Source organism: Siniperca chuatsi, linkage group LG4 (genome assembly GCF_020085105.1).
Source record: "Siniperca chuatsi isolate FFG_IHB_CAS linkage group LG4, ASM2008510v1, whole genome shotgun sequence".
NCBI classification, from domain to species: domain Eukaryota; kingdom Metazoa; phylum Chordata; class Actinopteri; order Centrarchiformes; family Sinipercidae; genus Siniperca; species Siniperca chuatsi.
Genome location: NC_058045.1, coordinates 6,043,496 through 6,058,414, shown reverse-complemented (window position 1 = coordinate 6,058,414; position 14,919 = coordinate 6,043,496). Strand labels below are relative to the sequence as shown.

The following is a 14,919-nucleotide window of genomic DNA, read 5'->3' as shown; positions in this document are numbered from 1 at the left end:
CAAAGAGGATTTTCTGAAAAGCTTACCTCCCCCAGCTCCCAGGATGACAAAAATACTATGAGTGAAACCCACAGTCCCTGTGTTTATATGCATGCACAGAGTATCTTGAGTTGAAGCTTATGTACATCCTAACACAACTGAGGGCATTCCGAGGACAAGCGTCTTTACTGCCCCTTAACAGATATCATTGGGTGCAAAATAAACAGAACGTTCTAAATGTCACCATGGAAACTGACTTTCCACAGACCGCCATGAATAGAAGTAAACTGGCTAAGATAGTTCTATTTGCACGTCTCTGTTTGTTAGCTAATATTGACATGTCCGAATTATCATTATGACGTTCCCTGCCAAAGGGTTATGACTTCATCCAGGGTATTGCAAAAGTCTTGATGTTACAGGGTACACCAAGTAAAATTACACTGAATTACTAATGTGATGAAAACACATCACATGTTTACATTGTAAAGGGCAATCTGTAAGTCTGTAAAGGTCATTACTGACTGGTGTAGTGCCACACAACTGTAATGCTTTGTATGTATCAAATGCAAGGCACTGCATTGTTAGCAAAAAGTAGTATGCATGCCATGGACTTTGGCAATGAAATTTCTGAGATCTTTATGTAATATGCAAAAAAACTGCCCACACAGAATTTGGATACAATTACCCTCTGCCATAATGTAGTGTACTAAATAGTAAATAGGAAATGATTTTGGACACAGCCCGGGACTCAGTTATTCAGAAGCTATTTGTTAGCTTTGTTAATTAGCAGTTAGCTCTGGATTTTTGTACTCATTCCTTGGTAACTACTCAGGAATTTGTGCAAGATGCATATATACCTATACATGTATAAATAGACATTAGGACTGATTTTATAAAATAGATTCCCATGCCTACTTCGCGAGTAAAATATTGGAACATTGTGTCACATAAGAGAGAGGGACAGATCCCATTCAGCCAGATGAAGTTTAAGCATTGATACACATCTGATGAAACACAGGCTTCTAATTTTGAGCCTGCCAAAGGGCCATCAACTGGCTAGGACAAGGAGAAATAATGGGGCACAACGAGAACTTGAATTGGTGGTGCGAGAAAAACCTGTAAAAACTGGAATTCTTTCTTGGTGAGGGAATAGCTAACGTCACCTACTCTATGGCAACCGGCTGGCGCTAGTAGAAGCAGATTCTGCTTCTAACAACAGACCTGAGGAAGTAGTTGCGTGAGTTAATGGGGCCGCACCAATGCGTGAGTTTTACATAGTCCCGATTTTGATATTCCATCCTTAACTTCATCGTATTGCGAGAAATATAATCCTCCTCCATAAAATAACTGTGTTTTTCATCACAGATGCAGCAGCTGTCCGATCTCTTCACCTGCGTAAAATGCACTCAGCCCCATGAGCGAGCGACAGTCCTTTTCCTGTTGGAAACCATTGTGACAGTGAAATTGAAACTGAAGCTGGCAAAAAATGACCCACTGGCTGCTTTGCTGACTAATTAGCACCCACTACTGTGCAGTGCACTATCGCAGGGTAGGGAATCCCATGTGACACTGCTGCCACAATGTAACAACAGTTTGGGTAGCTAAAAAGGCCCTATTTTCTCTTTCTACACCTGTTCTTATGGCTTGTAAAACATATACATAAAGATATTTTGCTCTTTTTTTAATTAACTCCCTGAACCCATAATTGTAAATTCAGTAAAAAATTCAAACATGTTACTGGGAGGAAATACAAAAACAAATACTGTAACTAAAATAGTGTTTATTCCATAGAAAAAATACCTCATCCAATGCACACAGTAAGAAAGGAAAAGTGAATGTTACAAAAACAAAGGCTTATAATGTCATGAAAAGAATATTGTTGAATTGAATCATAATATCCTTTAATGACCTTTCTAAATGCATGCACTTTCAATTTCAATTTAAACCTTCTCGATGTCTCATTTCTTAAGAGAATTTTTATAACATAAAGTTTCTCCATATTTAGCTCCATGCCATATGCAACCCAAGCGTGCACTTCAGGCTGAGCTTGTCATCAAAACAAAGTATAGTGCTCTCATCAAAAGCAGCTAGTAGCCTTTCATCTCAGAAACTGTCAAAAGTAATCAAACATAACATTAAAACCTTGACACTGATCTATGCATTGATATAACAAAACCAATGTGTACAGTGTGTTAATACATGTGGTAAAATTTGGCATCCACTTCTCAGAACCAGAACTCAGAGACAAAGACATGAACGTTGATGATGTTCTGGCCGGAGTCGCCCTGAGTTGTCAGGTTGCGCATGGACAGTTTCAGTACTGTAGTCAATGGACCAATCAGAGACTTCACCTGGCGAACAACACCTGAAGGAGAAAAGGAAAAACAACACTGTCAGTGACAATAAATAGACAGGGGAATGAAGCAAAAAGCAGCGAAACAACAGCAACAGCATGAAAACACTAGTGAAAGGTTGGGATGTAAATCTTTAGCAGTAGCCTTTGGTTGGTTTCACTGACAGCAATATAAATTTGTCGATTTTGTCTTTTCTTAAAAATAAAAGAAATGTAATGATTGATTAACCGAAAGAGTAGTATTACAGCTTTGATCAAAGATAACATTGTCTTTGATTTTGAATATTTTTATTTCTGTATTGCTATTTGGTTAAAAAGGTCACCAAAACATGTTTTCTCACTTACCCCTAGTGCTATCTAGCAATGCAGATAGCTTTAAATTCTGCTGCCACCTCAATACAATTGAGGCCAATGGAATTTGGTTTGTGGTGCTCAGTGCATTAACAAAAATTACATTTGTCATTCAACAGAAACGGAACTTTTCAAAAACAATATCCCAGTCACAGGCTGTCTAAACCAGACATGTTTCAGTCGTCTGTCTCACGCACATATGCGAGCTCTTTCCATTTGACATATACTTCAATTTTATTCAATACAGCTGTATACTGGTATCGGTTGCGTAACGGCTCGCACTTTGCACTTATAGACCCAAAGCATATTTTTACATTTCAAATCTATTTTCTACATTCATTGTGTTTCAGGCTGTGAGAACTGACAAAACACTTCTGAGTGCACAGCAGTGCTGTGGCTGAACGCATTCAGAGAAGAAACCGACAGAGCTGCTACGATGTTGATGATTATGTTGCGGACAATCCACAGACATAATTTTTAGTAGTTTTCATAGAGACTATTTCTTTGGTAGGAAATAGTTCCGAGTGAATACTGACCCTAACACTAACCGATCTCTTAAGGCATTGATTTTGGCAAAAGTTCCATTCCCCATGGGGCAGGGGATTCAAAGGTTCTAAAACAGATAAAGATAAACAAAGATAAAACAAGGTGGCCTCCCTAACCAGTCTTTCACTTGCTGACATGATATTCTACAACAATTCCTGTATTCAGATGTGCCATCGTATCTGCTTATGTATTTGGTTGAGTATTCAAATGAAGTGTGGTGTTGACAAGCTAAACAAAGTCCAGTGATGTCAGGACTGTCAATGACAATGTGAATTTTATTCCTCCCTCCCAACTTCCACCCTCTCCATGGACAAGACACCCTCTATCATGGTAAAACAGATGGGAGAATAAACATACTGCATCAGAGCATTACTGAATGCCCATGGAATTCATTGGGTGCTTTTTGTAAGTGAACATGCGATTACGAGGGGAAAAATGCCAGTGTTTACACAGGCTGTCAGCAGGCCTTTCTCTGCAGAGGGCTGGTGACATTTCAGCTGTGGCCTGTTTGAACAGCCATCGCCAGAGTGCAGTCAGGCAGCACAATCACCACACTGTCCTCCTATCACACCTTCAACCAGCCTCTGTCTTTTTCTCCTTTAATTCTCTTGTGTTTCTCTTATTCATAACTGAGTCAGTAAAGTGCTTTTAGGATGATGACTCAAGAGTTTAACTCAACATGGATCAAAATGACGAGAGATCACTGCCTCACTCGGTCTGAATTATGAGGCTCCGTTCTGTGGTACTTGTAATAATGCAGTAAAACCCATTTGGTCATTGTTCACCACAGGACAAATGATGACATGTGCCATCCACTGCTTCCTTTGGGACACTGGCATTGTATGATGGGAGATCCACCCACCCACCCACTTATTCTCCTCCTTCTCTTCCTCCCCTCTCTTCCCTTCCTGAGGGGGGCTGATGTTTGTGGCACCATCACTGTGGCCCACAAGGGTAAATGAGTCCCATGTGTTTGATGGAGGGGAGCAGTCACAGTCACGCGATACAGCCATGGAGGCATTCTTCCAGGAATCCATCTTTAACTCTGGGAGGGGCAAGCAATAGGAGCTTGAACTGCTGTCTCTTTCTCTGTCACTTTCTTTTGCTCTCGTGTCCCTCTCCAAGTCGGATCTGTGGGCACACAACAGATTCCAGCAGATTCCGGAGATAAGCACTTGGAAGAGTGTGGAATGGGGCCCACTTCTACCAGGGTTGCCCCTTGTTTTGGTGTTTTGGGTCTCTGTTGCATAGTGACACTAGACGGAGGGGAGCGGGACTGAGATTTTATTGTTTCCAAAGCGTCAGCGCCATCAGAAAGAGCTAACCTTTGCTTAAGCCTAACAACAGCCGCAACATTAAGAGAAAAACTGACATGGAAAAAGTCTGAAAATTATTTTCAGACGTAAGCCAGTCGAGATGGCACACAACTCTGAGTTGACCAATGCGAACTCAAAGTGAGTTCAGAAGGTTCGTGTCCATGTACTTAAATCAAACAAAATCAGTTCAAAAGCTTCAGTGCTGGGTTGAGCAAGCACACAATGAAGATGAGTAAGATATCATTATGAGCACAATATGGACCACTGCAAAGACAGATGGGTTTCAGTCCACATTAAGGCTTTTTTTAATTGCAGTAAGTGTGGCTTATAGCTAACGAGGACTAAGCAAAGTATAATCAGGGTCAACTTAGGGTACGTTTTCCATTGAAAATCCTTTAGATTGTTTCTATGAAAAGAAGCTTAACAAGTTTACCGCATTAAAAAATAAGGAAAACACAAACACAAGTTGCGTCTAAAACGAAAATTTATTAAGGACATTTAAATAGTGCAATATGTGGAATGTGTCTGAGGCCCACCATTAGTGTTTTGTAAATTTGTTTGTGGTCTAATTATCACATGCAGAGGGCACACTGGGCTTTTAGGAACAGAAATTCTGTTATAGTGTTCAGTTGATGTTCCAAATACCCAAATTTCCTCCAAGCTCACTGTTGATGATTTGAAATTTAACACAAAATACAGTTCAGTTTTTTTCACCTCAAATTCTGAAATCTGGGACACTATTGGGCGTGTTAACCTGTAAGATGTATCACAGTTACTGTAGTGATTTGTGGCATAGTAAGAAACACCTCAATTGTCGAAACATGTTTTATTCAACTTTTAGCCTTTGTTTAACTTTTGCATAGCCTTGAGAGCGAGAAAAAGGTAATTATGTGATTGCAATGTGGGCTCATGTGCCCAATTCTGCACAAAGGAGCTTGATATTAAAGTCAGAGTATGTGACCATGATGACTCTGTGTTTCCGAAAGCTTCCCATCAAAAGCACAGTGGTATCCTCAATGAGGGGAAAGCATCAGCTAACAGCTGGGCCTCAACATACTCACAGTGAACTTGAGGTGAAACCACAACCGCATACTCATCTTTAACATTTCATCCGGGCTGTAAGGCAAAAAGCCAACAGCCACAAAACAGGTTGACTTTGATTGGCTACCATACCACCTGAGATTCATATAAATAAACAAGGGGAGGTTTTTAAAACCCTACAGCTGACAATTTGCCTTGTGACTGGGTTGCAAGGCCATGTCATCTGAGGCCTGAAGTACCCAAGCAGGAGATCAAGTTGTAGTGCTGGAAAGGTTTGTGGTGTCTTTCCATCTCACTGAGGTATCTGCCACAGGGTGCAAAGGTGACTGTGCTGGCTTGAACAGCCACCATCAAACAAACAGCTGTACAATCTGTCTGTTCTCCAAAACATTCCGCCACACCATAAAGTAGCCTCTTAAGTAGAAAATAGCCTTAAATCAATGCATGCTAGTAGCAGAGACACTGCCACAAAACAAAGTGAAGCAAATGCCAGGAGGCATTTGTCATCCTTCATGGCCACTACGGCTGCAATATTGAAGGGTAACATGTAAACAGTACAATTTCAGGGTTTTCTGGTTTCTACAACTCAGCGAGGAAGTGTATGACAAAATCCAAAATGAACGGGTTTAACACCAGAGACAAATGAAAAATATGCATTGGCCTCACCACAGTATTGTATAATGACACACTGGTTGTGGTGCTATGCATGCTCACTACAGTGAAACCATTGGAGAGTATCCAGGTGGTGTACAAAATTCCAGTATGCAAAGAGGGTACTGGAGGGCATCATTATGGCTATAACTGTGATATGTTTTGTATCTAACCATATCACTGATGTACAGCTGAGCGCTGTTGGCATAAACATAAAGACAGCAAAAAGTGGTTTCTTATTTAAGGGTTATTTTTTTACTGCCTGAAACTTTTTCTCCAAGTCCATAAAAGCTAGGAGACATGCCAAAGAAACTGCTAACTAGCTCCCTTGTTACCCCATTAGCAAAGCAACCAATTTCAGTTTTGATAACCCATCAGCATGGCTGAAATATAATCCATTCAAATTGCCAACATAACCCAATGTACGAAGACTGAGTGTATAGGCCCCTCAGGGCCCAGATCATGTGTTTATGACCTGGTCACTGGTACAAGGATGACCAGTAAGGTCAGGCTGTACAAACACAACTCTGACCACTGCAAAGAGTGGGTGGGAGCCCTGCCCACCCCTGCTCTGAAAGGCCAGCATATGTGGCTTGATATTTTAAGGTCAATTAACAGCGAGTCATAGTCACAGATCTCTCAAATGGCCCATGGGTCATTGTTGGACAGTGTCACTCACTGGGTAGTGACATCATTGAAAATTAGCCATCGGGAATAGGTTGGTTCTTTTCTTGGACTTTCTGTTTTAGCAGTTGTGGGCCAGAGCAGCTGAGATGACATAACATGCACCATTATCTTAACCACAACCTTAGCACTACATTACAAGTGACCTTTCAAAGCGAGGACCCATAACTAAGGAGCAGAAAATAGACTTGACAATGTAGACTAAATGAAAAGGATATGAGATGAAAACCTGCTTTGTTTGCATTATAAAATCAGAAAATTTTATATTATAAATGGAAGAAAGTATACAGCATTTTGATAAGCTGTTTAAGCTATCCATTTTGGCATGTTACTACATGAACATGGATAAAAACAACATTAATTTTCTGACTTGAGATATTAACTAAACAAAGTTACATTTTCTTAAAATCAGAGTGCCAGACAGCAAAGAGTAATGACAAGTATAAGTTAAATAGATCGCCAAAGCAAGGGAGATAAGTGTATCTGGTGAATTATTGAGACAGTTTTATTGCAAGTAATATGTACTATATGTGTACATGTACATACCGGTGTCTTTTGGACTGTGTACATAGTATGTCTCTGCAAGTGTGACATATCTGCATCACTATCTCTTCATCATTGATGGTTGCGGACCACCCGAGGGGAGCGTTGTGAGGTTGTTGGGTGGAGAAGACCCTGTTTTGATTAGCAGGTACTAATCTCTTGAGGGGCAGACAAAAATTCCTTATGGACTTGGCATGCTCTGGTGGGCCTGCTGCTGACATATCATGATTCATCCAAATGACAGTCAAACTTGAGGAGCTCATTGTCTGCTTATCTCCACTGCTGTCCTCAACTCCTCACGAGCACAGCCACAAGCCAGAGCCACAAGCTCCACTGGCTCTGAAGTAGTCAAGTCTCACACAGTAGGCTCACATTCCACCAGCCACTGTGGACGGCTGCACTGACGACCATGACTACCTGCATAGAGACAAACTGTCCACTTCCTCTTCCATTCATCTTACTGTCTGCCTCACTGACTGCCAGCCGTGTGCCAATGGTAATGCAAAAGGTATTTATTCTCTGCACAGGATATAAACCGCAAAGGCATATTTTCACCTGCATTTCAAAAATGACTGGAATTTAGCTGTGGCGTCTTAGACTTATAGTTCCTCCAGAGGATGGATATGATTCATGAAGAGAAGATACTGTGTTGTCTGTTGCTGTCCAGTAAGATAAACATAAATACTGCATTAAAAAAATCTGTTTTTCCTGCTAAATGCAATTAGACAGCAGTGATAAATGGTACAGTAAAATCCTTCCATGACGAACAATTACTCATGAAGCAGAGTCATTTGGACACATTCAAGGGATGACTAAACATGTGCTGACGGTTTGATTCCACAGTTGGCTACTGATTATATTGTACATTTGATTTACACACATTGATACTGGTCAGCCAGCTGGCTGAGTCAAGTAAAATCACAAGTCACATAATTGTATAAATATTGTCTAGACGTATAGTTACTGATTTGGATGTTGCTTTTGTTAACTTCATATTTTGCATGGTGAACAGGAAGAAATGGGATCGGTGGGTTAAAAATAAAAAATGTAACGGCTTAAGCAAAGCTGAAAGAATGCATGCATGCTCGGCAAGCCAATCTTGATACATGAAGGCAAAAAAGCTACACTTGCCTATGAACCCTCACTGGGAGAGATCAAAGACAATATTGATCCCCACAATGATGTATGTCACTGAAAGAAAATCAAACATGAGAACCACCAGCATTTTTCAGAGGTGAGCGACTCAGCCCATGCTTACAGCAGAGACCACAGTGTTTTCCAGTTTTCAAAGGGAGGACTCATCCATCCACCTACCAAAATCAATCATCCCATTATCAACCCTATTCAAACAACCTGTCCCTAATCAAAAGTGGATGACACCATTAACATGAGCAAGGCATTCCTTCACTGTTTGTGTTTCCAAATATGTGTATGATGTGTCACAAATGTTATCTTTGTTGTGAGGATGATCTATATCACTTTGGTGGAGCTGCTGTGATCTCTACATACCTGCAGGGATTTTTGTGTGGTCGCTGCTATGCTACTGTGGTCGTCATGGGAATCTGTAAGTGTTTGATTGGTTCAAATCATGTTTTCCAAGTGCTGAGGGCCGGTTGTGTTTGCACAGATGCGTAAGGCTGTCAGGGTTGTCTTCCAGATGTGACAGGGCTGGGAAAGCCAGTGATGAATGACCAGGAACTAGGGAAGAGTGGTGCAGTTCTTACACTATTTGATGTAGTGTCAGCCTCGATGTGTGTGTGTGTGTGTGTGTGTATATGCACATATGTCTATGCAAACACTGCATGCCTATGTGTGCAGCCGACTGGTTTTTAAATAGTGTGTAAGTGAGCAGAACGGAAAAGAGCGTCAGCCAATCAAACCTTTTAAGAATCACTTTTTCAAGTTAGCAACGGATTCTGAGGATTCCTAATAGCCTCTTTTGTCCCTTTCAAAAACACAAAAAGTGGCCAAAAATAATGACCAAAGTTAGTTTGAGTTCACGCACTTGTTCATTAGTGGAGCCTCAATGTCTGCTACTCTTCACATCCCACCAAGCTGTAATACCACTGTTGGAGACACTGGAGATACTGGAAACTAAGCTTCCTTAAGTGACACGTCAGCGAGCCTCATACAATGGTTACGCAACAGCAGCATCTGTGGGCCAAAGCACCAGCAGCACAACCCACTAAATAAAACCAAGAGGGCCTTCATCGCACCGTGGACGCCACACTTCACAGCGAGCAGTCAGCGACCAAAGGCTCCAGTGCACAGGGCCTCAGTTTGGATATGTGATGGGCAACTGGTGCTAACATGCAAGAGCTGCATCCAATAAGCATCCAATGGGTTTGGGAGAGAAGTGGCTCCTCACAAACATGCCTTTCATGTGGTCGTCAGTTTAAGTGCTCTAATGCTCGGCGAGACACTGAGGCCTAGCGTGGGGAAATGGAACAATACATTTAACCACATGAAGCAAAGCGCCCAGGATTACTTCTGCACATATTTTCTCTCTCTCTTTCCTCTTTCATTGAATCACAGTCTCTCACTTTGTCTTTCTCTCCCTGCAATTTAATTCTCTCTCCCTCCCTTGCACACACACATACATACTTGCCCCTGCAAATGAGCACCACTATAAACAAGGAATTTCTCCTAAATCCTCTTTATACACATGCACACAGACACACACAGTAGACGATATATTACAAAATAAGGCTTATCACTCATGCAGAATTACACCGGTGTGCATTCCAACAAAAACATACCATTAAAAGCCAGTGCAGTATAATTGTAACTGTTTTAACAGTGAATCGTGTAAATTATTGCTGGTTATAAACATTCTTCTCCCATGTTTTTGCGTGAATTTGGTTACGTTTGATAAGCACACATCTGTTTCTGCACAAGTGTACAAGAGAGGAACACTTGCGTGCGCCCACAAAATCCAGCCTGAACCAGTGACAGTCACACACTCTCCTCCCTCTCTCCCTTTCATTCCGTAAAGACAGATGTGCACACTGACAGGCCATCCCTTCATCCATCAGCGAGAGAGGAAGACACTGTCCTTCCACTACCACCCTGCCTGCATCTCAGCACAAAACCAAAACAAAAACACCTAGACGAGCCCAACAATGTGTCATCCTTGGGCTCACAACACCCTCATCCACCCAAGGCCAAGGCTCAGTTCAGCTCTCCCACAGGCGTGCAGCAGCCTTGGGTCACCACCAGACTAAAAGATGGGAATGGCTTCTACCCAAACATGTGTTGTTGTTACACACCACTGGAGATGGTATCTACTGCGCCTACTTGAACTAGTGCAGAGCTCTTTTTGCATGCTGGCGGTCGCTGAGCAGGTAGTTATGATGAACTGCTTTGTCAACTGCAATCACTCATGCATAAGTGCATGTAAATACACGTGTGTAGATTTATACACTCTATTCCTGTACATTCAGACCGCCATAACTTACAGTGGAAAGTAATGATGTGCTTGGGATAAGCATAGCCGTAGATAAGTGAATTAACTGGTACTTTGTTTAACCACAAGACTGTGAAAATTGATGCCAAATATTCTGTAAGACAGAAACAGGCCTTCGTCTGTCTCAAAGAGCCACTCAGAGGACAACTCTCCAAAGACCCAGACAGCAGGAGCCCCCATGAAGATGATGACAGCTACATGATGCCACCACACTGCAAAGACCATAACGGTCCATGTCAGATGTACTTATGTCAGGGTGTCCAGACATTCTGTATGGGAGATTTTTGTGCTTTGTGTCCCTTCTCAATGTGCACATGTGAGTTTGATTTGTAAAAAAATACACATATATATTTCAAAATGAGAAATTAGGTGAGAAACACCACCTCCTTTGTCAAAAAGAAAATGCAATTTCCAGCCACGGAGGCTCTCGGGTGGTACATGCTGCATGTTAAAGCTGCTATTGTCAAATGTTTGCACTAGGTTGATTCATCCAGACTTTACAACACACAAAGCAAAGTAAAATCCCTGTACTCACCCACATACATTCCATTCTCTACCCGTTTGATGATGTCAAAGGCGTTCTCCACATTGCCCTCCAGGATGTCAAACTTGACGTCGTAACTGCCTAAGTGATAGGACCCGTAAGCTGGCACTGTGGTTCTCAGGAAAACAATCTCTGTTGGAAGATAACAATTAGACACAAAATGCTTTTGGAGCCTAAACCCTCATAATCACACTGGGATTGCACCACCAAGCCTGTGCCAACTCTTGCTTTTCTTTCCTTTTTTTTCCAAGAGAAAGACAATAAAATGGGAGATTGAAAGGTCTGTGTTTATTGTACACTCAGAGGGTCACAGGAAGGTTGAGGCTTTTCAATACTGTTGTTCAGCTGAAGGGCCTCAAGTCCTTTACACCCCAACTCAGAGCTTATGAGAAATGACAAGTGCTTAACTCCCCGTGACGTTGAGCATGAGTGTGTCTGAAACATGCACTGCATGCCGGCCAATAGATGCTTGTCAGCTGTCACTGTCTGCGAGTGATTACCGTGGTTACTCTTATCCAACCAGCATGGCACTTATTCTCTAGTGTGGGCCAGCCAAGCCCGGACGACATGGAGAACATCATGGAATAACTAATTTGGGGGGTCAGAGGTAGTCATATGGGTTCTGACAACTGCAGGGAAATGTGTTTGATGGGAGTTCAGAGATTAAGGGGGATAAAGTAGAGCAAAAGAGAAAAATTCTGAGGACCACAATGACACTAAAAAAGTTATCATGCTGTCTTCAAATTAGTTGTTCCAAAAAATTTTAACAGAACTTTCTGTCACAAAATGAAGCCTCAAATATGGGCCATTGTGAGTTAGTGAAACTATAGAGTAGAGGGAGAGGGACACACAGAAGACATTTTGGAGGAGTTAGATGATCAGAATCTTTGAATCATTGTGTTAAAGCAATTGTTTGACGTTTTTGGAAATGCACTTATTTGCTTTCTTGCCTATAGTTAGATGAGAAGATCGATACCACTCTTTAATCTGTACTGTAAATATGAACCTACAGCCAGCAGCTGGTTAGCTTAATTTAGCATAAGGACTTGAAACAGGGAGAAACCGCTAGCCTGGCTCTCACCTCTAAAGCACACAAATTCACACATGCAAATTGTAATGTTTACACTTCGGTTTTTGTGCGGATTAACATGTTTAGTAGTGAGCTTTAGAAGTGCTGGTAGGTCGGTTTTGTTACCTTTGTACTGGGCCAGGCTAGCTGTTTCCCACTGCTCCCATTCTTTATCCTAAGATAAACTAACTGGCTAAAGCTTCATAATTACCTTACATATAAGAGTATATATTAGAGTATATAATAGTAGTTCTCATCTAACTCTTAACAAACATGGGATATTAGTGTATTTCCCAAAATGTCGAACTATTCTTTTAAGATTTGTTTATTCCCCAATGAACTTTCTTTCAAAGAAACAATAGTGTATTTTGTCCCTTTTTTTTTTACACGTTTGCTGCATGTTTGCCTGTCTGGATTACTCCAAAATGTTCGTCATCAGTATTCGCAGAAAAAAATGGACTTGTACCTACCCTCTGGCATTGTGAACTCTCTGAAGGTGGGCAAGGAGATGAAGGTGTGGGACAGTGAGAGCGTGGGGTCCAGAACACAGGCGACGTCATTGGGCTGACAGGTCTTTATACAGCGAATGGTGTCAGAGCGCTCAAGCCTCGCCACTCTAAAGGAGAGAACAAACATACACACCCACAAAAAAAAGAAAACACACACATGGCCTCTGACCTTTAGGTAATGTCTATATAAAGACTTTAGAGTCAACCGCCTTTGGTTTCTAAAGCTCACAATAACAGGGCATCCTTGGGAGCAGCCCACTGCGTAATCAAGAACTCAGTGGGACAACTCCAATGGCTGCAACACAAACAATATCTGAACAAGACAGCAGGGATACTGGATATAGCAGTCAACATCAAAAACAATCATATTCTATGTGGTTTGGAAGAATAATAAACCAACAATGGCCAAAGCTCATGCCGAAGCCAAACTTTGTAGCTTATGGAGACTAGCGCTGCCATTGATGCTTTTCTGATGCACTATTTCAAGCTGTGTGGGAAATGAATTACTACACTCACAGAGAATGATCCACAACCTGCTCAGGAAAATATTTGGATTTGCTGAGCATCCCCGGCTTCACATCAGATAATCTCTTGAGGAGGATTTATGGGGCAAGGGAGTTTTCTAAAAGACTCCTAAATTGTGAGCAACATGACTAGACAGCTCCCCAGCCTCTCCCCAGGGCAGCTCTCATCCTATTATTTAGGGCTTTGTTTATTCCACAGACTAATAAGTGACAGGTCGGAGGGAATGGAGGGCCTCTGCTGGCTCTTTAAGCTAACGCCACCTGAAGTATCGCTATTCACTACCTGTCTGCTACATAAGACTTTGAGAGAAGTTTCTAAGGCATTAACAATCTCATAAATCAAGGGTTTGTCTTTGAAATGATGAGGAACTTGTGATCATGAGAGAGCTATTGAAACAAAATGAAAGCTTTGACTTTGACAAGATGCTAAATTCAAGCTTGGTCTTCACAAAGGAGACAAGTCAGTACACGGTTATATTAGGTTATGAAAACAGACAAGTTGCCATGTATAAGTCCAGTTAATGTGCATGGCAGCCATATAGCCACATTGTGAGTCATGGGCCGTGGATCTCTGGCGCTCCTCAGGGGACCTATAGGCTGCAGCTCAAAGCCCAGGCCCGGCTTGGGTTGCAGGGCTTCTTCCATGGAGAGCGAGGAGAGAAGCCCCTGACAAAAAGTCAAGCCACCACTGGGTAGGGGCTTGTAATTAGCAATTAGCGGGTGGGTCCAAGTTTTGCTTTGGCCCAAGCCAAACCCACAAAATGTTCTCCTAGTTTATAATACCACGGCCTGAGCTGCAGAAAGACCCGAGCGGGGCTCTAGAGGACGAGGTGAAAGCTCTGTTGGGGTAGAGAGTAAATTTATGAGAAGATAATGACCCAGGGTGAACTGCCCCCTTACACACAAACGGGCACTTCAAAGCAGGGGCAGCAAGTGGAGCTAATTGCAGCTCCATGTGTGTGTTAATGCATGTGTATGTCTGCACCAAAAATGCCTATATGTGTGTATATGTTAATTTGTGCATGTGTGACTTTGTGCATGCAAACATCCTTGTGTATATGCGTGTGTGTGTGTGTGTGTGTGTGTGTGTGTGCGTGTGTGTGTGTGTGTGTATGTCTTCTTCATCTCCCCATGCCTCACGTGGCCCAGCCCAGGAGAAAAACCCCAATACTTTCAGACCAGAAAGAAAAACAGACTTTTTTGGATGAAAGTCCTCTGGTCAAGCGTAGGGCCTTTTATTTTTTTTGGTAATTATTATTTATAGTCGGCACATTGATAACGCCCCAACACAAACACTGCAGGGCATCATTCATTCTGTGCGCGGTGATGTTGCTGTACCACAA

The 14,919-nt window shown here is 42.0% G+C and overlaps 1 protein-coding gene across 2 annotated transcripts in view; it reads right to left on the bottom strand.

Annotated features, from left to right (window-relative positions):
* Positions 1 to 1,739: 1,739 nt before the first annotated feature.
* fbln1 (fibulin 1) overlaps positions 1,740 to 14,919 on the bottom strand; it is a 30,200-nt gene continuing 17,020 nt past the window's right edge. For both annotated transcript variants that reach the window (XM_044193734.1, XM_044193732.1), the window contains 3 exons: positions 13,014 to 13,159; positions 11,466 to 11,606; positions 1,740 to 2,344 (listed from right to left, as the gene is read on the bottom strand). In XM_044193734.1, the coding sequence (XP_044049669.1) occupies positions 2,205 to 2,344; positions 11,466 to 11,606; positions 13,014 to 13,159 (427 nt within the window). In that variant the 3' untranslated portion in view covers positions 1,740 to 2,204. The remainder of the gene's footprint in view (positions 2,345 to 11,465; positions 11,607 to 13,013; positions 13,160 to 14,919) is intronic.